This window comes from Anolis sagrei, chromosome 2 (assembly GCF_037176765.1).
Source record: "Anolis sagrei isolate rAnoSag1 chromosome 2, rAnoSag1.mat, whole genome shotgun sequence".
NCBI lineage: Eukaryota > Metazoa > Chordata > Lepidosauria > Squamata > Dactyloidae > Anolis > Anolis sagrei.
In genome coordinates, this window is record NC_090022.1 from 228,381,321 (window position 1) to 228,405,742 (window position 24,422).

The window sequence follows — 24,422 nt, forward strand, 5'->3', positions numbered from 1 at the left end:
AAAAGCAGTGCAAGCTGAAACAATTCCCTCAAAAGCTCAAGTGTAGATAAGGTAAGTGTGGCAACAATTCCCAACAGCAGCAAGTGTCTATAACAAAGTCAGGCTAGCTCTATTATATTAAAAGGCACTAGTAGGGAGAGGAAATCATTGTTTCTATTAAGGCCTAAACAAACAAAATCTAATTTCTCAATGAGTTTTAATCCTGCAATTTTACAACGCAGTCTCTTCCCCTTTGAAGTTCCTTTGTGTAGAATGGCATCAAATGGAAACATTTTCCCAATGTTTTTTTTTAATGTTGCTGCTTCTAATGTCAGATCTTTATTCACTTACTCTGTTGCACAAGGACTGACTTCTCTACCCTATGAAAACATGAAAAGACCATAGTTGACAAAGGACACTGGAGAACAAGCAAGGGCATGGACCTTGATATGTAGTCGATACTGTTCTGATTTACAATAGTGCTACCCAAGCAAAAACGGAGAGCATCCAGCAGTCCCCAAGGTCCCTTTGGAGCCAGTCTGGAGGCAGTTAGATGGTTGCAGGGTGAAGATGGAGAAGCAAGCCATGGTTATGCGATGATTAGTTCACTTTCTAATACTGACATTAGTGCCACAATGACAACTGCTGGGGTGCCAACAAAACAGATGGATCAATTCCCCACCCACAACCACAAAATCTGGAATAATCTGAGAAAGAATCTGAAGTCCCTATGCATCCAGGTTCCTTCACTCATTGACAGGTGTGTACCAAGACTTAGCACCACAATAACACTAGAAACACGGACCAGAATTCTGTCAGTACATGACACTGGTATAACTATCAAATAATATGTAGTGGCAGAAGGCAGGAAAAGGCTGGGGTGCAGTCAGGCTTTGGAGAAAGGTGCTGTTCAAAGATGGCAGATATAGTCAGACTTCCATTATTGCAAAGTTACAGAAAAAAATAAAAGCATATCTGAGGTGATCAACAGGATTACAATCCTTGGTTTTTGAACTGGCTCACTAAAGTGCATTAAACATCTAGTATTAACAATCAAGACAGGACATCCCTTATCTGGCATTCAAAATCCCAAATTTTCTATGAGTGGCTAAGATAGTGACACTTTTGCTATCTCATGGTTCAGTGTATGCAAACTTTGTATAGAATTACCTTGAGGCTATGTGTATAATGTGTAGATGAAACATAAATTAATGTCATGTTTGTACTCCAATCCCATCTCCAAGACATCTTATTATCTACATATATGCAAATATAAATATTCCAAAAGCCAAGACAAAACAGTTCTATCCCCAAGCATTTTGAATAAGGGATGCTTATTTAACCTGTATTTTTATGGTCTATCCCTGTTTACGCTTACCTCTTTTAAATTTACAAGACACATAAGCATTGTGGTGTGTTTGATACCATCAAATGATTACAGACACAAGACTGAGCCTCAGAAACACAATGATTTGAATGAGGTAAGTTTGATACTGAGATGAGATTTGAAGTGCGGACTTCCAGCTCATAGCTCAGAAATGCATTTAGATTGTATTGATATGTGGCGTACAGGACAAAAATATAATTTTTTCTATAATCTGCCAACTGCTATCTGATTACTTGAATCACTTTGAAATCCACCACTAGTCTTTTCTCATGGGAAGGTTATTGGTATTGTATGCAATGATTCATACCATGCATAAAACACATTGAGTTGTCCTTCCACTTTTGCAGCTTTGACCTTTGTAGTTGTGATTCTTCATGGATGTGGTTTTAAACATTCACTCTAGTAATCTCTAGGTCCTCCAGTGTGACTTTGTGGTAAATCTCCACCGGTCATGCTGAAAGAAGACCTGTCTAGAAATCTCTAGGTCTTCCAATGCATTCCATGTTCAGTTTCCAGCAGAAGTTGGCCACAGAGTTGTGTTAGAAGACATAAAATTTCCTAGAGAGATGTTCTCCCAGGCAATAAAAAGGCAATTTATTTGCAGTCAGGCATGTAGCCAGGGGGGGGGGGGGGGGGGGCTTGAGGGGCTTCAGCTACAAGCTACAAGAGACGCTACAAGTTTCTGGCACAACCATCTGTAGGTTTAATGCTGCCAAGAAGTACTTTAGCTATTTGTTAACACAAAATTAGAGAGGAATAAAATAGCTATTGCTATTTACTCAGCTTTTGCTTTTTAAAAACAGATTGTTTCCTGCTTCTCCAAGTTGCATCAGACACAAGTCTGTCGCAAAATCATCAAATTACATGAAAACATTCAAGGAAAAGCTGGTCCACATAAGATCAAATTTATTACCCAGTTAAAATCTCATCATGAAAACTAAAAATTAGGATATAGGCTTGATTCTTCAAAGTCTGCTTGAAAGGAGTAAAAGCATGTAAACAGGAAATTCTACCTGGGCTTTTTCTGACGTCCGTAAGTCATTTTCGAATCTTGCATAATGTTCAAGCCATTATATGCTTTGGGACGGCTGCAGCTTGATTCAGTATGGCATCATACTACTAAGTATCTGAGTTTCTCCTATTATTATCTACCTGTGCACAGCTCAAACCTGAATAAGAGGTGAACAGGCGATTCGGCTGAAGGTAGCCAGGTTCTTTTCTTTCCATCATATAGAAAGTGACACTTTAGGAATGCTAGTCAAATTGTCTTCTAAACTGAAATAGCAAGAGTGACAGCTTGTTCTTTGCTTCGGGCAGCAAAATGTCTTGGATTGATCCTGGAAAAAAATGTGTTAAGAAATCACACAATTCACTTTTATTTCTCTTATACTTCATGGCACCATGGGAAATCAGAGCCACCCATTTGTTGTTGTGTTGTTTCCAGAATGCAGATGGTAATGCCCTGATGGGGAAAGCTCCATGGAAAATGCACCCCACAAGCCCACCCAGCTATATGGCAAATCAAATCCCAAATCAGGCCAAATAGCATATTCAAGCTTGCAATGAGAACGATCTTCCTTCCATCATGATAGCTACTAGCCATCCACTGCAGAATATCCAGGGATTCAAGAGTTCTCCTGAGTGCCCAGAAGCCTTGCAAGAGGCCTTCCTCTTCTGAGAACAAAGGTGGGTTTTACTTTGTTTCTCAACCAGTCTTATAATAGTATTTGAGATCCAGTTCTCCTTCCCCAAATTTCAGTTCTCTCCAGCCACGTAGTGGTCACCTGACAAAGGGGTCAAGAAGGGATTTTTTCATGTCAATGTTTTTCACTTTCCCTGGGGATCCTCTCATTGAGCCCAGGATTGTGTCATCTGTCTCGTATTATGAACCTTTTACATCTGATTTTACAATCATTGAGACTGAAGGGGAGTATATACTGTAATACTGTACTATAATACTGACAGGGAGTGATGGGCATCAGAGATGGACCACTTTGCAGCTTTGAGCAACTGTGAATGTAAGCCATAGTTTTGTCCTTCACAACTTCCAAACTCAGGCATGTTAGGTCCCAAGAACAATTCCAGATGATCTTGCACAAAGCAGAGTTCTGGGATAAGTCTGGGCTGGACCATTGGTGGCACATAACCCATTCCCCTCCACATAGAATAATTTAGCCCATTTGTTCATAAAGTCTCAACTCCACTTGGACATAGTGCTTTCTTGACAGAAATGATGTAAATAAAGGAATATCTATTTGTTAAGATCACTATTATCCATAGAAAGCTAGCCAGCTATTGTGCTCTGAATGTTGGGATTTGGACATAGGGAGACCAAGGTCCAAGGATACCCACTGGGTAAGCCACAAACTCTCGGCCTTAGACAAAGCCTAAGGCCCCTTCTACACTGTCCTTATATTCCAGGATCTGATCCCAGGTTATCTGATTTGAAGTTGATTATATTTATTTATTTATTTACCACACTTGTACCCCACCTTTCTCACTTCAAAGGGGACTCAGGCCAGCTTTACAAAGGCAACAATTTGATGCTGCATATATAGAGATAGATACCTAGATAGATAGATAGACAGACAGACAGACAGACAGACAGACAAATGTATGAAAATCCAAACCAATAAAAATATAAACATTAAAACATCAATTTAAATCACACACCATTAAAATGAGTCTCCACTGCCAGATAATCTGGGATAAGCAGATAATCTGGGATCAGATCCTGGGATATAGGGCAGTGTACAAGGGGTCTAAGACAAATGTCCACTGAAAAAGCCTTGCCAAGTAAATCCCATTATAGGTTTGCCTTCCAACCATAAGTCAGAAGTGACTTGAAGGCATGCAACACAACTATGATTCAAAAGACCGCACCCATCAACTGTACACCTAATATTTTTATACCTCCTAGCCACCTTTACCCAGGTCCAGGAGTACAAGCAAGGAGAGCTTTTGAGGTCTTTTACATACAGTATATCACAGAAAGGAATAATGTGCTCCTCCAAATGTTATTGAATGGCAAATCTCAGTGTCCTTCACCAAGATAGCCAACACTGAATGCTGGGAACAGAAGTCTGACATCACCTGGAGAATGATGTGATTCTCATCCCTGCAACAGATCATTCAACATCTAAAACACATACAAAAAGGTTATTTATCAGGTGACAGTCTCTGTTCAAAGATATATGTGGCTCTGAGTCCGGATGTCTTTGTCTTGCGCCTCACAGCTGATTTTATAACAATTCTGCCTCAAGCAATGCATGAGAACCTGCCATTCAGTAGAATTAAACCACATGCCTGTATACCTGTGCCAAACAAAGCACTGGCAATTCGCTCTACCACCCTATTAACACAAAGTAGCTGGAATGAATTCAAAGGGCTGTAATAAACACTGTATCCATGGCACCAAGATAAGGGAGACGCATGCTTACACAAACTCTCAATGCACACATTCATTCCGCCACCTACACAGGAATCCTAAAGCAGACTCCAGTATATATCTGAGTGAACTTTGCCATCATTTCTACCAAAACTTTTAAGACTTTATATTAAGACTTTAACTTAATATTAAACAATAATTACAAGTGAACTTCTGAAGATTTGATCCCTACAGTACAGGACCTTAAGGGAACTGGTGCTTTTTCTGAAAAATGAACATCAGAAAAGAAATTACTGATTTTCAAGTTTGACTTTTTCTGGGGTTTTTTGTGTTGAAAAACATTATTCAAGATATATGTGACACCAGTGATATATTGAATAAGATCCATCCTTAATCATTCACTGATCTTAATGGGCATACTCTGAAAAAAATCTCAAACCATATGCTTTTTAATAATTAAGACTTCATGTATTCTGTTGATCATTCATATCTCAGAATAGTATAGCAAAATTTAAAAATTATACCAATAACTTTTGCAAAGATATAGAACAAAAGAACACTTTTTTTTTAAAAAGCACCGTAAAAGCTAGCAGCTTAAAATACACATTATATATCTTTAAATATATTAAGCTACTTGAATTGATGTTTTGGTTGTTCCATGTTGCTCTCTACATATCCTTGCATTCTCCCTCACTACAAAATATTTGGCTATTTCAGTTTCCCTAAACTAGTGTCTTTCAGATGTTTTGTACCAACATTCACAGAAATATTTTCAATGCTGGCTGGTATTCTAAAAGAAGGTTCTTTTAGAATGGGAGTTGAAGTACAGATAGAACTAAGAGAAAAGGTTGGGCTATGGATACTGCTAAGAACATATACACGTCAATGGGGGGAGGCATGGCTATTGGTACATGTGGTTGAAGTTAGATGGGGTTACACTCCCCCTGAAGACGCAGGTTCGCAGCTTGGGAGTGATCCTGGACTCATCACTGAGCCTGGAACCCCAGGTCTCGGCAGTGGCCGGGAGAGCTTTTGCACAATTAAAACTTGTGCGCAGCTGTGCCCGTACCTTGGGACGTCGGATCTGGCCACAGTGGTCCATGCTATTGTTACATCCCGAATAGATTACTGCAACGCACTCTACATGGAGTTGCCTTTGAAGACTGTTCGGAAACTTCAATTAGTCCAGCGGGAGGCAGCCAAATTACTCACCGGAGCGTCATACAGGGAGCATACCACCCCTCTGCTATGTCAGCTCCACTGGCTGCCGATCCAGTTCCAAGCACAATTCAATTCAAAGTGCTGGTTTTGACCTACAAAACCCTATACGGTTCCGGCCCAGCGTATCTGTCCGAACGCATCTCCCTCTACCTCCCACCTCGGAGTTTAAGATCTTCTGGGGAGGTCCTGCTCTCGGCCCCCTCCTCTATCACAAGTGAGATTGGCGGGGACGAGGAGTAGGGTCTTCTTGGTGGTGGCCCCTCACCTATGGAACTTACTCCCTGGGGAAATTAGATCATCGACATCCCTCCTTTCCTTTAGAAGGAAATTAAAGACATGGATTTGGGACCAGGCGTTTGGGCAATCTGGCAGATAAATAAAGGACAATGACGACTGATAGGAATGGACAATGTGGAATGAAGCTATGGACTCTGAGTTGGCGAACGTTGAGAATGAGATTGGTTTTATTGACTGTGATATATATTATTGTTTTTAACTGTTATTACTGTTAATTGCTGTCTATATAGGTTTATTTGTATTATTGTGCAGGCATTGAATTGTGCCTTTTGTAAGCCGCCCTGAGTCCCCCCTCGGGGGTTGAGAAGGGCGGGATAGAAGTACACGAAATAAATAAATAAATAAATAAATAAATATGCTGTGAGTTTTAAATCAAAATATAATATTATGAAACATTCGTGACAGTCAATTTACAATGATCAGCCACAGAAAGAAACTGTAACCAGCACTGAATACTGCTCTTAACATGGAAGAATAGATTTCAGGATTTCAGGCTCCTAACCAGCAGACTTTCATTTCACTGGTGCATCCAAGACAGAAGAAAACAGGTAAAACATGTTTCTGCACTCAAAACAGCACTGGTATCAATAGGTCTTGACAAAAGATGACCACAGAAATCATGTTGCATGGCCTGACTATGAAAAGGAATAAATATTGTTTCTATTATCTCTTTCTTTCTTGTGCTTTCTCAAAATTCAAGTATAATTCCCATGATATCTTCATTCTATTTCCAAACAACTAGGTAGGAAGAGTTAGGTCTTGTAAAATAGAGCTGCCCTTTCCCTGATTGTCCCAAAGCAATGCAGAAGACACACAGAAAGGGAGTTTCTCAATGTAAAACATTCAAAGGAATGTGAAAATTTCTCCTGTGGAGCTGAGTTTTACAAGGCAACTGGCCATTGGTGATGACAGCTAAATGAGAACTCCACTTTAAGAAACATGCTTCCAAAACCAGAGAGAACTGTTGCCTTCATGCTGCACACATGAGATTTCAAAAACACAAGCATTCAACTAATCTCAAATGAGACTATTGCTAGAGCCAGAGAGGAATATTTTCCCCATAATAGAGGGATTTCGGAGACGTTTCGGAGGAAAGTGAAGATCTGGCTGTTCGAACAAGCATTTGATTAAACAGTGTAATTGAACATAGGAATACGGAATAATGGATGATGAGACTGGATTCTGATTTTACTGTTGAGGTGCTAATGATTGTTATATGGATGTTTAATGGTTTATGTTACAATTGTTTTTAATTGCCCTATACTTGTTGTCAGAGTGGTTATAGTTATTTCATATGTATGTTTTCAATGTGTTTGTATTAGTATTATAATGTATTACAATGTATTAGTATTGGTTTTCAAAGATGGATTCAGCTATGTGTTAGAATTGTTATTAAGAGGCAGAGAGAGAAAGAACCTTGAGACAGAGATAACAGAAATTCCTTTGCCCAGGGAAGAAAAAGGGAGTTACCCAGCTTGACGAACAGGATGTTTTATTTTTGTCTGCTTGTATTATACTGTGTGTCCGTCGCCATCTTTTTAGTTCCAAAATGTAGTTCCTATGTAGTAGATGCTTTAGTAAAGCTCTCTTAGAAGAATGCTGCCTGAGCTTGTTTATTTTTAAAACTACACGCTTGCTGCGCCAGACTAGAGAGTCTGAACCTTGACAATGGTTATGGGCCCAGCATTACGCCCAGAATTACGCCCTGATGACCTGATTTACGGATGATGAGAGTACCAAGGAGCAGACCTGTAAGCATGCTGCCGGAGCCCTGGATTGCAACCCAGTTGACAGAAGAGGCTGACGGAGCATGGGAACTGAAACAGCCTGACGGAGCAAAAAGAGAGAATTTTGCCGTGGCTATTCAGTGTGAATTGATGACAAAGATTGCAGCCTGCGGTGAGTAACGAGGCTGAGTTTTGAAAGAAGATATGCAGCGGGGCGCGCTGGGCCAATTGAGTGATTAAGGAGGTGATTGATGTTGGAATCTGCCAAGCCATAAAACTGCCAGAAGCTGTTTTTCTTACAGCTGGGCTTAAATCCGGGATTCTGGAGGTTACAACATGGTTTTTTCAAAGTTCCAACCAACTTATGAGAATGACGGATGGAGTGATGGATGTGATGAATCGTCGGTGAGATGTGCAGACCGTCATCGGTGTTATTTTTGCAACAGAAGAGGGCATTATAAAAGAGATTGCAAACAGAGGAAGTTTCAACTCAGTGGAACGGCCTGTGAGAGATATGGAGCCGAGACCAGTTACTGTGAAGATGAACAGAGAAACAGCAGCAGAAAGATAAATTCCTGTGTGGTGTCAGCTGCAGCCAGAGAAGCGGAACTTTCCAAAGAATTTGCCCAGGCTGGCCGGAGGTGTTTCAACTGCAATAAAATTGGACATTATGCTCGGAATTGTGTGGAGAGAAGATACCAGTCCAGAGGGGGCCGTGTCCCTGGAGTTAGAGTGAAGAGAAGCTGCGGAAACAGAGGGGGCTATTATGGGAGAAATAGCTCAAATCAAGCCGAAGAAGCGAGGATCATGGTTGCCGCTGTAGGAGAACTGGATGACATCAAAAGAGACAGATGGATTCTAGATTCGGGTGCGACGCATCATATTTCGAATTCTCTACGCAACTTTAATTACACCCAATATACCCAGGGGAGTATGGTAACAATGGCTGATGGGTCTTATCTCATGTTTGAAAAGTTTGATACTTGTTATATCCCTTGTCTTAATGTTTGTTGGGAGAAAGTGTTGTATGTACCAGAAATGAGAACTAATCTGTTAAGTGTAGCAACTTTGACTGAACATAATTATCAAGTAAAGTTCAAGGGAATTTATTGTTATATTTTTGACCCCAAGGGTGTCTTGATTGCCAAGGGTGTGAAGAAAGATAAAATGTACTTAATGTTTGAGAAATTGAATCAGACAGAGAGCAATGAGAATGTACAAGTGCAATGTGTTAAAAATGAGATCCAACATGACAGGTGCATACATTTACTTCATAGAATTATGGGACATGCTGATATGGAAGTCTTGAAGAAAACTTTAAATTTGTGTCCAGAACATGAGCTTGAAAAATGTTATTTTGATTTAAAATGTGCAATCTGCAGTGAGGTAAAAAGACAACCAATTAAGTGTTACAAGAAATCCAAAATTAGAGCTGAGAGACTTTTCCAAATAGGACACATTAGTATTGCAGGACCTTACCAACAAAGTGGCGGGAATTCTAGATTTACTATGTTGATAGTGGAGAAATTATCAAAATTTTCTTTTGTATATTTCTTGAAAGATTTGTCAGAGGCCACTGAGAAGCTCGGAAATTGGTTAAAAATGGTTGAGAATGTTTTCGATGTACAACTGGAGACGCTGTATATTGATAAAGGAGCTGAAGTGTGTAAAGATGAGCTAAAGCAGTTTGTACAGTCAGAAGGGATTGAAGTCATTGAAATAAGTCAGTTTAAGAATGAGGAAGAGATTGCAGATAAAAAAATGGAGTATATAAATGAAATGAAAACATGTATTTTCAAAGACTCGAAGATTGAGAATGTTTACTGGCCAGAAGCAATTCACACAGCTAATTATATAATGAATCGTTTGTGAGATCAGGTGTTGGATGATATTCCTTTTCGTAAATTGTATGGCTATGCACCAAGTTTCAAACACATGAGAATCTTTGGACACTGTGCAAATGTGTTACTATCTAAGAATGAGAGAAACAAACGCAACCGTTATCGTGAGATGTTTTTCCTAGGCTATTATAAGAATTATCTAAAATTTTTGAGTTCACCACAAACAGTCAAGTTAGCTAGAGTGGCATATTTTCAAAGATTGAGAGACTGGGAAGACATACACACTAACAAAGAGAATTTACATGGTTTACCCACAAAGAGAGAGGAGAATAGAGTTGCACCAGACGTAGAGGTTGAGCAGAAGCAGAAACATGAGGAAAAGATTGAGCCAGATACACGTAGAAAGGAAAGGAGTGTTGCCACAGACACAGAAAGGAAAAAGAGACATGAGTCAGGAACACACACACAGACAAAGAGTGAGAAAATAGCTAAGCAATATACAGAAGTGATGCAGAAGGTGCAGGAGTTGGCAGAAAGAGGTACACATTCAAAGGAAAGAGAAGCCACATACAAGTCAGAAGCAGAATCACCAAAAAGTAGAGGAGAAATGACAAAAACACCTGAAAGAAAGAGTTTGCAAGTTAAACAGGAACCTGAAGAGCCAGTGGTTACAAAACAAGTTGGTGTCATGAATGAGAGAGATGCAGTGAAATACATGCAGTACCATAATTCAGCCACTGGGGGCGTAGATACAGTTGCAGTAGAGAAAGATTATAGCTGGGATGATAGTGATTTCTAGAACCAGCAAGTACCGGAATGTTTTGAAATGAAATGAGTTTGTTATGAATTGGTTTAGATTGTCAAAAATGTAATAGTGCAAGATGTTTGAAACTGTGTTTAACTAAAAAGCGTAGGTGCCTTTGCAAAAGATGCAATGTGTTTTATGTTTTTTGTAGTTTTGCAATGTGTATTGCTAAGATTTTTATGATGCATTTATTCCCCTGTATTGTTGTATTGATATATTGAGACTAAGAAGTTAAATCATGTGGTGTAAAGTTATAGAGTATAAAAGGTTACAATTATTATGAAATGATTATTAAAGGTAATGGTTATTAAAGTATTGAGGTAACGAAGAATAGTAGTTATATTGAAGATATGATATATTAAGTAGCTATGATGTACTTTAAGAAGAAACACAAGAATGATATATACTAAGAAATGATATGTAATAAGAAGTAATAAAAAAGAATAATTGTGTGTATTGAAGAGATTATAAAATTACAGAGAGACATTATGAAATGAAGAGCAGTAATGATATAGAGTTAATATATAAAAAAATGCAGAAATGTATGGAGATATGATTGTATGTACTAAGACATTATAAGTTTGCAGAAATGTATTATGTAATGAGAAGAAGTTACTGTGTGTTGAAAAGTTATAATGAAGCAAAGCAGAGTAATATAGAAGAAATATAATATGTGTTTAAGATATAATAAAAACAAAGACATGATGGTATGTAATAAAAATGTTATTAGATTACTAAAAAAAGTGAAGAGAAACAAATGTATGATGAAGTTATTATAGAAGTTAAAATAGTAGACAAATATATAAGAGTGAAGAGTAAAGTTAAAGAGCAAAAATAAGTGAATATTGAAGTTGAGAGTCAAGAATCAAGAAGTTACTATTATGCAAACCACATGAATGTATGTAAGAAAGGTATTGTAACACATTGAAAAAGAGGGGGAATTGTCAGAGTGGTTATAGTTATTTCATATGTATGTTTTCAATGTGTTTGTATTAGTATTATAATGTATTACAATGTATTAGTATTGGTTTTCAAAGATGGATTCAGCTATGTGTTAGAATTGTTATTAAGAGGCAGAGAGAGAAAGAACCTTGAGACAGAGATAACAGAAATTCCTTTGCCCAGGGAAGAAAAAGGGAGTTACCCAGCTTGACGAACAGGATGTTTTATTTTTGTCTGCTTGTATTATACTGTGTGTCCGTCGCCATCTTTTTAGTTCCAAAATGTAGTTCCTATGTAGTAGATGCTTTAGTAAAGCTCTCTTAGAAGAATGCTGCCTGAGCTTGTTTATTTTTAAAACTACACGCTTGCTGCGCCAGACTAGAGAGTCTGAACCTTGACACTTGTCTCATGATGTTTTGTATTGATGTTGTTCACCGCTTTGAGTCGCCTGAGGGCTGAGAAAAGTGGTATATAAATAAAGTAAATAAATAAATAAATTTCACCATACTTCCACCCACTCTCATCCTCTTAACAATACCTGGAGAGTCACCAGTTACCTAGACCTGATCCACACTTTCAGATATGAGTCCTTCCAAGAAATATTTATCTGAAAATAACAGGGATTTAAAATAAGAGTATTTGGCTCCATAATATTTTATCACTGAGCTACGAACCTTTCAAAATTGTGCAACTGCCAAAAAAGAAGATATTGGGACAAGTCTATGGTATGCTTTGGTTGGAAGAAGACAACAAAATCACAGAATTTCGTAGAGTCCCATAATCACTTCCGGGGGGATATATTTTGGAGCATGTGGGTATTTGAAACTTTGGATATTGAGACTGTGGATAATGGGTCACATTGTAATTAATAATACAGTTTACCAAAAGACATGACACATCTTTTATTGTATGCTGCCCAAAGGAAAAGACACTTTTATTGTTCCTTATTTGGCTATCCCCAACCTCATGGCCTCTAGATCAGATGTGGACAAACTTCGGCCCTCAAGGTGGTTTGGACTCCAACTCTCACAATTCCTAACAACCTACCAGCTGTTAGGAATTGTGGGAGTTGAAGTCCAAAACAACTGAAGGACCGAAGTTTGCCCATGCCTGCTCTACATGATATAGACTATAATCCATGACTGTTGGGAGTTTTGCCTAAGTTCAGTAACACAACACGAACAAAATAGCTTTAAAAGTATCTGTTTATCAAAAACACATTGATAATGTTAGAAGAGTCTTTGTGCAGCCATATCCAGCCAACTACTCACAATAACACAGCAAACACTCAAATATGTAAGTGCAAGTTAGATTTTATTTCATTACAGATGAAGACAAATTGTCATCAATGTAATGGCATTTATTTAAACATGATGGCTTCCCTGAAACATTGGAACTTGAATCTCACCAATGTTATTTTTTCCATTTGATAATTATATCATTCATACAACAGCCTGCAGTCACAGAGCTTTCTTATCACATGAACATGAAACACAGCAGAAATGCAAATATATAATGTGATCCACACATCACTGGATAACCTGTTACTTCATGAGATTACAGACATGGAACATAAATTCCTTCTCCAAGGAGACATTCATGTGCTTTCAACAGTATGGCGAACAACCTCAACTTTCAAAAGCCCTCTGCAAACATTCAGTTTAGATATCTGGCAAAAAAAGACCCATCCTTCTGTTGGCAACCCTCTGAGAAAGGAGGAAGGTGAAAGGGCAAAAGGGTCTTTCTACTTTTAGTTTATGTCTAACCTACCCTCTGTACATAATCCCTGAGAGATTGTGGGGAATGTGGCCTTCAGACAGTAACATAGGTTCTTTGCTCTCCTTTAATACATTAACAACCCAATCCTATTCACCTCTACTTAACAAGTATGCAAAGAGAGAAATTGTGATTTTTCTTAGGTTACAGCTCCCAGAATCTCTCTTCAGTATGACTCCTGGCTCTACTGGCAGGTGGTATACAAGCTGAATCCCCCACTGCTCAATGGAATCTGTTTCTCAGAATATAAATTAGAAGTGCATTAGTAAGAGAAACTCTAGAGCAGAACAGCAACTCCCATGAGTCCCAGGCAGAATCAATAACAGTGACAAATGCTGGAAGATGCAGTCAACACAATTTGTATGGTTACGTGACATTCAATTCTGGTATATAGGGCTTGTCATTGTGTGCCTTCAAGCCATTTCTAACTTATGGTGGTCTTGAGGGGAACCTATCACAGGGTTTTCTTGGCAGAATTCATTCAGAGGGGGTTTCTTCTTGCCTTCCTCTAAGGCTGAGAGAGTATGATTTGCCCAAGGTCACCAAGTAAGCTTCCACGGCCAAGCAGGCATTCGAACCCTGGTTTCTCAGTCCTAGTCAGGCACTCAGACCAGAGCTGCTTGACCCAAATTTGTATGCTATGGAATTGGAGCCCATTCTGATTGTCAAGTGGTATTCTGTTTGAGGCATGATACCAAAAATGAAGCCAAAAATAGGCTGAACAGACACCTGTATTATCTGAAATAAATTGTGGATCAATAACAAAGTATGTTTCAAACACTGTTAATGATGCGATTCTTCAAAGCCATAATTAACTTATGTTTATAAGACATTTTGCTGCCTCTGGCTGCATTTCTGTCCCTGCATTAATGCTATAGGACAGGCACCCGCAAACTGCGGCCCTCCAGCTGTTTGGGCCTCCAACTCCCAGAAGTCTTAACAAGCTTGTTCAATTGACAGAAATTCTGGAAGGTGAAGGACCAAACAGCTGGAGGACCACAGTTTGAGGATGCCTGCTATAGGATGTCGCATATCATACTACAAAAGAAACAGACGATGGCATGGGAACCCCATGTGCCAAAGCTAATCCTCTAAGCACAGAGTGCTCTCAACTGAAGGCCCAGATACAGATCTCATGGGCAGAGAGTATTTCCAAAATAGCCACAATGCGGTAGAAGTATGAACTTAAAAACTGGCTTCAAATAATCAAATAATAGCTACCCTTTTTGCCCCTCCTTTAGAAAGGGGAGGGAAAATGTGTCTCTTATATAAACCCGAAAGTCCGTGACTAAACAGGAACCTGTTTTCAAAAAGATATCACCTGACTTATTTGTTCGTTTGTGTGTGTGTTTTATCGGAGAGCAAAGCAACACCTGTCTCTACCAAACATAGGGACGGGCGACCCGGGGGGGGGGGGGGAAGAGGCCCCATTTTAACATATCATGTACTTTTTTCCCAGATCTGAGATGTTTTGAACTAATCCGTGACTTGGAGTTGAAGAAAAGAAATTCTTCCCAAACAGTCAGAGCTGAAACCTGAGAAGCCAGGTTTGCCAGAGGCAACAAAAACTAAAGAGAAAACGAAGGAAGACCAAAAGCCACGTGGCACTTTGCAAGTTTGGAGAGAAAGAGACTGATTGTATGCATTGCTCCAGATAAATAATTTCTAAGGAGCTACAATGATTATTTATTGTCACCCACCTATCACCACCATCATATATCTTCACACTGCTATAGGTTACTCCACCTATAGATGTTAAGCTTTGGTTATGTAATAAATATTGCAAACACTGACAGGGGAGAGAAAAGAAAGGAAACTGTTGCTCTTAAGGCATCAAACAAAACAAGTTTGGGATGGACAATAAGTAGATGCAAGGGGTGGGTTATTACTACCATCTGTTTGTTTATTTAACTGTAAGATCTGTTTGCTTTTTTTGAGAGAGCCAGAAAAGTGGTCTGAATGTTGGACTAGGACAATGGGAGACCAGTGTTCAGATCCATACTCAGCCATGGAAACCCACTGGGGTGAGCCTGGGCAAGTCACATTCTCTCAGCCTTAGAGGAAGACAGGGACAAAACCCTCTCAAGAAATGTTGCCAAGAAAACACTAATGGTATCACTTTAGTGCTGCCCTAAGTCAGAAAAGACTTGAAGGCACACAAGAATGTTTCCCATCTTTTCTTGATCTCAGAAGAAGTGTTGAAGACAATGCTGAGTAAGAGCAACAAATTCAAAGAACCCACTCAGATTCGACCTCTTTGTCTAACCTATGATACTTCCACAAGCTTGCTGCCATGCCATAACTCAGAGTAGTGATTCTCAAACTCTGGTCTTCCAGGTGTTTTGAACTTCAGCTTCCAAAAATCCCAGCCAACTTACCAGCTGTTAGGAATTGCGGGAGCTGAAGTCCAAAACATCCAGAGGAGCAGAGTTTGAGAGACTCATAAAGCATAAAAGGTGGCACAGCCTGGAAGGAAACCTTGGGCAAAGCAAATAAAAAATAGCAAAAACCAAAGAGGATGGCTTTCAGTGTGGAATCAACATCAAAAATCAATGCTCCCTCTGTACTGAAGTTGCACACTAGTTGGTTCTCCCAGACAGGTCTAATGGGCATATTTGGCAGAAAAAAGTTAGTCAAGAGCAGCCTATCTTCAGCTGATCTTTTGCAAATACTCTCAATATTCTCTAGGGCAGTGGTTCTCAACTTGTGGGTCCCCAGGTGTTTTGGCCTACAACTCCCAGAAATCTCAGCCAGTTTACAAGCTGCTGAGGATTTCTGCTAGTTGAAGGCCAAAACATCTGGGGACCCACAGGTTGAGAACCACTGCTCTAGGGCTTGGCTCCAGGACCTTCGGAGTACCCAAATCCATGGATCCTTAAGTCCCATCATATACAATGGCATAGTAAAATATAGTCTCATACATACAATGGAAATTCTCACAATTTGCTACTGGAGATGGGGAATATTTTCAAGTGCATCTGCTCTGCCATGCCTCCATGTTATGGAATCCTTAGAGTTGTCATTTTACACATCCTTTGCTTCATTTATACCCTGCCTTTCTCACCCCGGTAGGGGACTCTTTGGCCTATCTGGCAAAAGGGGCCAGTTCCTCACCAACTTGCAGGATTCTACAACATTATGCCATGGCATTTAAAGTGGTGTCAAACTGTATTGCTGTCTACAATGGCTGAATACGTGGATGCAGAAACTGTGGATATGGAGGACTGTACAGGTGTATGTGTGTGTATAAATAATGACCACTATCATTCAGAGAGGGAAGCATAAGTTCAGATGAAATCTCGCCACTGCCAGTTTGCAACAGGTGCAGGATCTTGGGCATCCTGGATGAGGCTTCTTGGGGTGCTTCACTACACTGCGGAATCAAATGCTGTTTGATAACTGTTGCTGCTCCATGCTGTGGGATCCGGGGAGCTGTAGTTTAGCAAGGCACCAGCACAAGGTGGGAAGAGAATGCGAAAAAGACCTCAAAACTGCAACTCCCAGAATCCCACAGCACTGCACAGCGGTGTCAAACTAGATTCATTCTACAGTGTAGATGCACCTTTTGTGTTTTCTCCATGCAGTTGAGGAAGTGGTGTGTTGTCCAGACTATATTTTATTTCTTCATCACATTATTTTGCATCTGTTTATTACATTTTCTGTTATTATATGTATTTTATTTTCATGTTATTACTTGCTGTTTGTATTTTATTTTATTTAGTTGTACTGTAATTCTGGGCTTGGCCTCATATTAGCTGCCCTGAGTCCCCTTTGGGGAGATGTTGGCCAGGGTATAAATAAAGTTTATTATTATATCATATTATTATTATACAGGCAGTTCCCAAGTTGAATTGAGGTGGGTTAGGGTTGGGCAGAAGATGTAATTCCAGGAGTTGTTTGGCCATGTTCCAGAAGTACTCTCTCCTGACGTTTCGCTCTATGGCAGCCATCCTCAGAAGTTGTGAGGTCCACAGTTCCCAAGTTACGAACAAGATGGGTTCTGGAGGTTTGTTCTTAAGTTGAATTTGTTTGTAAGTTGGAACAGATATGTTTTTAAAGTGTAGCTCGGCTCCAGCCAAACGGGGAAATAGGGAAGGGTTAGCACCTCTGAGGTGTTTGTTTTGCTGCCTGTGCCCCTCACTTTCTGTCCCTATGAGAAGTGCATTTTGGGAAAAAAATGGCTTGTTGTGGAAACAAGGATTGGCGAGAAAACTTCAGCGGAGACACCCTTTCCCCAGGATAACAACTCTTTCAGGAGTGCATTTCCCTTCCTAGGGAGAGATTTCCCTCACTTCCAGTTGTCTCACCCCTGCTCTTCTTTACTCTGAGTCGGGAACTGTCTGTATTTCTTTAAATTGTATTATTTATTTATTTATTTATTTACAACATTTCTACCGTGCCCTTCTCAACCTCCGAGGGATGACTCAGAGTGGCTAACACTGGCAGAAATTCGATGCCGCAAATCACAATATAACAACAATATAAAACCATAAATACATAATAGATTAAAAACAATAACATTAGTTATACAATCATATAGCAGTTTCCATTATTATAACAATTATATGGTCCAGTTCAGTCTCCAAAGTGCCCTTATACCTGCTAGCCAAAGGCCTGGTTCCAAAACCACAATTTGAGTTTTTTCCTAAAGGAAAGGAGGGAGAACACCGATCTAATCTCGCTGGGGAGCGAGTTCCACAAGTGGGGGGGGGGGGGGGGGGTTCACCACCAAGAAGGCCTTGTCCCTTTTCCCCACCAGACACATTTGTGAGGCTGGTGGGACTGAGAGCAGGGGTTCCTCGGTGGATCTTAAACTACAAGGCAGAACGTAGAGGGAGATACGTTTGGACAAGTAAGCTGGGGCAGAGCCGTATTGTCCTAGGATGTATTTTGTTCCTTAGTCTGAAATAAACAGGGCTGCTCTTCTGCTACTTCATCACGCTACAGAATGAATCCACTTTAAATCCGGTTTCTGCCTCCTGCAGAATTCTGGGGTTTGTAGTTTAATGAGGCTGTTAAAGGTCCTCTCTAAACTACAAAGCCCAGAATTCTGCAGGAGGCAGCAACCGGATTTTAAAGTGGATTCATTCTCTAGTGTGATCTTGTTACTACTAGACTTTCACTAACAAAGCACCCGCTGGATTCCAAAGCATTGGCAGTCAAGAGGTGTCAGATGCCCCTGGAAGGAGTTCTATTTGGAAGCTTCAGCGGCTGAGGGGGGAAAGGAAGGGGCCGGGGGCTGTTCGGAATTGTGGGAGTTGAAGAAGTCCAAAAGACCCTGGAGGGCCCAAGTTGGCCCAGGCTTGGCATAGTGTCTATTAAGGGACCTTTAAGAGAGAACCCCGTGGCTTCTTACCTGGGGATGTAGTCGGCTTCCTCCCCGAGCCGGAGCTCGAAATCCCGCCAGGCCGGGCTGGGCGCCCCGGGGGCCTCGGAGGGAGCGTCCAGAGCGGCGTCGTCGTCCCCCTGCTCCATGCCAGGCTCCTTCCGACGCGGGGGAAGCGGCGAGGAGGCAGGCAGGGCCCCGCGGAAGCCTTGGGCGAACTCCTGGAAGGTGATGGCGCCGTCGCGGTCCGAGTCCAGGCGCTGGAAGATGGCCTCGGCCTCCTCGGGACGGACCCGCAGCTCGGCGCACAAGGAGCCGAAGTCGTCGCGCTCGATGCGGCCCGAGCCGTTCACGTCGCAAGCCAGGAAGAGCGAGCGGAGCCGGGACGCCTCAGGGGAGCCCATCCCCAGCCAGAGAGACGGGGAGAGAGAGAGAGAGAGAGAAGCAAGAAGGAGGGAAGGGGCGAGGGAAACGCCGTCGAGGGAGCCGCCAGCCTCTCCTCCCGCCTCTCCGGCGCCCCGCCCTTCGCCTGGGAAAGCCCCGCGCCGGCCACACGGCTCCTCCCGCTCCCAAACCTGGCCCAAGAGGCACCTGCTCGGAAGGAGGCGCTTCTCTCCCTTAGGGCCCTTCCAGGCCCCTTCCACAATGATTAGCTGGCCCTGATTGCTTCTTTGTTGGGAGCTAATCACCTCCCAACAAAGGATTCACTCCATTTGCCTCAAGGAACTGGGAAAATTGTGTTTCTTTTCGATTTTTCGTGTCAGGAGCAACTGGAGAAACTGCAAGTCGCTTCTGCTTTGAGAGAATTGGTCTTCTGCAAGGACGCTGCCCAGGGGACGCCCGGATGTTTTGGTGTTTTACCATCCTTGTGGGAGGCATCTCTCATGTACCTGCATGGGTAGCTGGAGCTGACAGAGGGAGCTCATCCACGCTCTCCCCAGGTTCCAACCTGCGATTCTGGGTTACAGGATTGAGTGAGGCCCAAGAACGGCCTTCCCTAAACTGCACATCCCAGGATTCCACACAATGAGTGCTTTTTAAACGGTGAATTATTGTAGTTTGACACCACTTTAACTTCTATGGCTCAATACCATGGAATCCTGGGAATTGTAGTTTGGTGGGACACTGCAACTCCCATGATCCCAGAGCAGTGAACCAGGGCAGTTAAAGCACGGTCAAACCGCAGTAATTCTACTGTGGAGATGCACCCAAGGCTTCCATGCAAGGATCACATGTTGCTCTTCCAAGGTTTACAAGAATGTTATTATAACTGTTACTTTTGTTACTATTACTACCACGACAACGTATTATTATAATAATAATTTTTATCTCACTTTATCTCTCTAAAAATTCATTTATTTTCCATATTTTCTGCAAGGCTAAGACTCAAGACAAGCCCCCCCGGTGGCACAGCGGGTTAAACTGCTGTGCTGCTGAACTTGCTGACCAAAAGGTCAGCAGTTCAAATCCAGGGAGCATGGTGAGCTCCTGCTGTTAGCCCCAGCTTCTGCCAACCTAACAGTTCGAAACTATGCACATGTGAGTAGATCAATAGGTACCGCTCCAGTGGGAAGGTAGATGCCACATGACTTTGGAGGCATCAACGGACAACGCTGGCTCTTCAGCTTAGAAAAGGAGATGAGCACCACCTCCCAGACTCGGACACTACTAGACTTCATGTCAAGACAGCTTACCAATATTAAAATACATATTTAGATGCATTATTTTAAAGTGCAGTAAAACAATCTGTAGAACTAAAACTAGTTCAATGCTATGGAATCATGAAAGCTGCAGTTTGGTGAGGCACCAACGCTCTTTGGCACAGAAGGCAGAAGACCTTGTAAAATGACAACTCCCAAGATTCCATTGCATTGAATCACAGCAGTTAAAATGCTGTAGAATTGCATTAATTCTACAGTACAGACAAACCCTTTGTGTCTTCTTTGTGGAGCTGATGAAATTGTGTCTAGTCCAGATTGTAAAGTTCTTTAAATTGCCCAATACTTTTCATGTTGCTTGGTCTGAATTAACAGAGTGACCCTTCTAGACGTTTATTAAATAGGCCTCACCTCTGTTCCAATTTCTCTTTGTGACTGCAAGTGTTTGGCTGGAAAATATTTATCTCTTTTGCCTTGGATAAAAATAGCCACCTTAGTATTTCCTCTACAGTCATTCCTGGAAAATCCCTCCAAAGGTATACATACCATTGCTTGGTTCCATGGCATACCTACACCTCCGATTATTTGTTCACTGACTTGATAGTACCACATAGCACAAAAGGACTGTTGTGGAGGAAAAATGAAATTGTGGGAGTTGAAGTCCAAAACACCTGTAGGCCTGAAGTTTGCCCCTGCCTAATATAAATTAATGCAGTTTGACACCACTTTAACTGCCATGGCTCAATGCTATGGAATCCTGAGAGTGGCATGTTTACAAGGACTTTAGCCTTCTCTGCGAAATGTTGCTGGTTCCTAACTAAACCTACAATCCCCATAATTCCATAGCATTGAGCCATGGTGGTTAAAGTAGCACCAAGCTGCATTTATTATTTGTGTGTGTGTGTGTCAGAATGGACTTGAGAAACTGCAAGTCACTTCTGGTGTGAGAGAATTGGCCATCTGCAAGGACATTGCCCAGGGGACACCTGGATGTTTTGATGTTTTTACCATCTTTGTGGGAGGCTTCTCTCATATCCCCACATGGGAAGCTGGAGCTGACAGAGGGAGCTCATCTGTGCTTTCCCTGGATTCAAACCTGTGACCTGTCGGTTTTCAGTCCTGCTGGCACAAGGGCGTAACCCATTGCACCCCCGGGGGCTCCTATGGTGAAAATATGTTATGTTACTGAAACAAATTATTTAGTCAAACATGTCAAGAATCAGTTCTGAGATGTTTAACTGCATGTAGAACTGTGTATCAAATCTTGCCTAGCGAAAGTATTGCTAAATACAGACAAAAACTGAAAGCATCTCAACTTTTTTCCTGTTCTAAGTGATTTGTCACCTGCTATTGTTCTGAGTCTAGACTTTTGCAAGCCCCAGTAAGTGGGTGGTGCTTGTCATTTAAAGAGTTTGGCCTTTCCGCTTGCAATAACACTGTACTCAAAATAGATCACCTGAGTCAAAAAAAGGAAGTGGCCTTTAGTTGCAACACTGGTTTTGTGAGGTTGGGACTCATTAAGAGTAACTGGAGAAAGTGCACTCTTGCTGAACTGGTTTCTGACCATAATTCTGCTGCAGCTATCCTTTAATAAATCTTTCTTGGCATAAACAGACTTTGCAGCAGGGCATGCAAAATGGCCCTCCAGATAGAACTACAGCTCCCATTAACTCTGGGTAATATGATCAATGGTAAGGGATGATTGGACGTCAAGTGCATCATTATCTGGTGGGTCCCTGAAAGTTTGTTGCTTCTGACTTATGGTGACCCTGGAGTGAACCTATCATGAGACTTTCTTGGCAGGATTTGTTCAGAGGTTTCTTGAGGCTGAGAGAGTGCCATTTATCAGTGGTCACCCAGTAGGTTTCCAAGGTTGAGCAGGGATTCAAATCCTGGTTTCCACTACATAAACCACTATGCCACGGTGGCTCTCACATTCTCTCTCATAGTACTTTATAAGAAAAGGCCATACATGTTGGCTCTCCATTCATAGTCTTTAGTTTGGCTTGTTTCTAAAAATCCAACATGGCATCATTTCATGCTGTCACAAAAGCATAGCCTCCAACAACAGATGGCATTTGCCGTATTAATCAGAGAGAGCATTTCCGCCTATGTAGGTTTGGCACCTATGTGGCACCACCCCTGCTATTCAAGCAGCTGGCATCAGAAACATACAACAAAAGATGATTTATTTGTATGAGCCCTAAGAGTGGGCGTTGAAGGCAGACCTCCCCACAGAATAAAAGAAAAACAAGGTTTTGTTCTGAAACGTCTTACGCACTTGTTGGCCAAAAGAGAGAGATATCAGTCTAAACGCAGCTCATACTTAAAATGAATGTTTTAAAAAAATCTGTAGTGTTACATCCTTTTAAGTATACACAGTGTCCTGTTTGGATTTGGTGGTGGACAGGTTGTGATAGAGATGTTAAGCCAACCAATAGTGGAGATGTATTTTCTTACGTCATATGTCACCATAAATTAAAATCCCACAATCAAATTTTGAACCCCAAAATATAATGGGGATCAAAAAAATCTTGGTTTGAACTATAGGCAACCAAGACATCCATTTTGTGATGTCTAATAAGAACTGTCACCAATAGTCTGCAATTCAATTGTTATGTTTCCCTCATCTTTACCAAACTGAAACATCCCAATATCAGCCTCATGTCTTTATGTTATGCATGAGACACTTTTATGAGGTCAGAAGATAGGAACAGTTGTCCTAAGCCAACTAATGTACAGTGGGCCTTCCAGGACCACAGGGGTTTTGTTTCAGGACCTTCTCCCTCAAAGATATATAAAAAGCAGATTGCATCCCATTTTATTAAATGACAATGACATGTGTGTGGATGCTTGAGTGCATTTGTATTTACATCACCACCACTGTATGTATGGATGTGCTGATATGTGTTGGTGGAAACTGCAGATTTGGAGCTTGTGGATTCAGAGGGTGTACTTACCAATTGGATTGTACATGACATCTGGTGGTGTGTGCGGCAGACTACTTCTGGTGGTGTGCATGGCAGCCAAGGATGCAGTTGGAAAGCTCTCTTAAGGAAATACTTTCCAGATGTGACTACAGGTCTGCTTTTATGCAGGGCCTGTTCCATCTTGTGTGAATATCAGTAAGTCTTGCACAAAAGACAAATTCCAGGAAATAAAATAAATCTGCCACCATTGCTTAAGGGATTCTTAACCTTAATTGTACTATATATTCAACAGGAGACTTGATATTATTAAACAGCCAACAAATGCATATCTAGGAATGTTCCTTTCTAAGACAATTGCAATGTAGTAACATCTCATGATGATTTACCGCCCTGAACCCTCCCTTCTGCTATATGAGCAGGGTCTGTGATCATACCATCACTAAAAGTAACAGATATAAACTGCAAGATTGACGAGCCACCATAGGGACTGGTCACCTCCCCACTAACTCAAAATTGAAATCAGCGAGAGCCAGTTTATTTAAAATATAGAAGCATTACTTTATCTACATTCACCCAAAATGCACATGTCTGTGTTAGGGTTGCCATGTGAAAAACAAGACAGCACTCCTCTTCCTTTAGTTATGCAGAATTTCAGTAGCTGTTTGTGTAATAAGCAACTCCTGAAACAACTCCTGAAATTACATCTTCTGCCCAACAATTTAAGTAACAGGAACCCTGTATTATTTTTCACATGGCAACCTTAATGGTATGCATGTGTGAACAGCCAACCAACAAATATGCATCCATACTTTTCAGGAAAATATATGTGTGCATGCATACAGTTGTATGTAGGAGCATACACACACACGTTATAGGTGTGCGTATTGCTTTCAAAGTTTTTTTTTTTTATCCTTGATCCAGGAAGCGTTTTAGGCCAACACTGGTAAAAGGCAAACAAAGAGGTTGAGGACAAATCTCCCCAGACAAGATTTGGTTGTATCAATATGAGACACTGAATAGGCTTAACTGGTCAGTCTTAATGGATGAGCCGGCTTTATACATTTTTCAAACTTCTGGATATGCATTACAATGTTATTTCCTTTTTTTTAAAAAAAATAGTCCAGATAACATTTTAAATTATATTT

The 24,422-nt window shown here is 41.0% G+C and overlaps 1 protein-coding gene across 2 annotated transcripts in view; it reads right to left on the minus strand.

Annotated features, from left to right (window-relative positions):
- RASEF (RAS and EF-hand domain containing) overlaps window positions 1-19,353 on the minus strand; it is a 49,504-nt gene extending 30,151 nt beyond the window's left edge. The window contains exon 1 of one of the 2 annotated variants that reach the window (XM_060762149.2): window positions 18,720-19,353. In XM_060762149.2, coding sequence (XP_060618132.2) covers window positions 18,720-19,093 — 374 coding nt within the window. In that variant the 5' untranslated portion in view covers window positions 19,094-19,353. The remainder of the gene's footprint in view (window positions 1-18,719) is intronic. The other variant, XM_060762150.2, reaches the window with a different exon arrangement.
- Window positions 19,354-24,422: the final 5,069 nt, after the last annotated feature.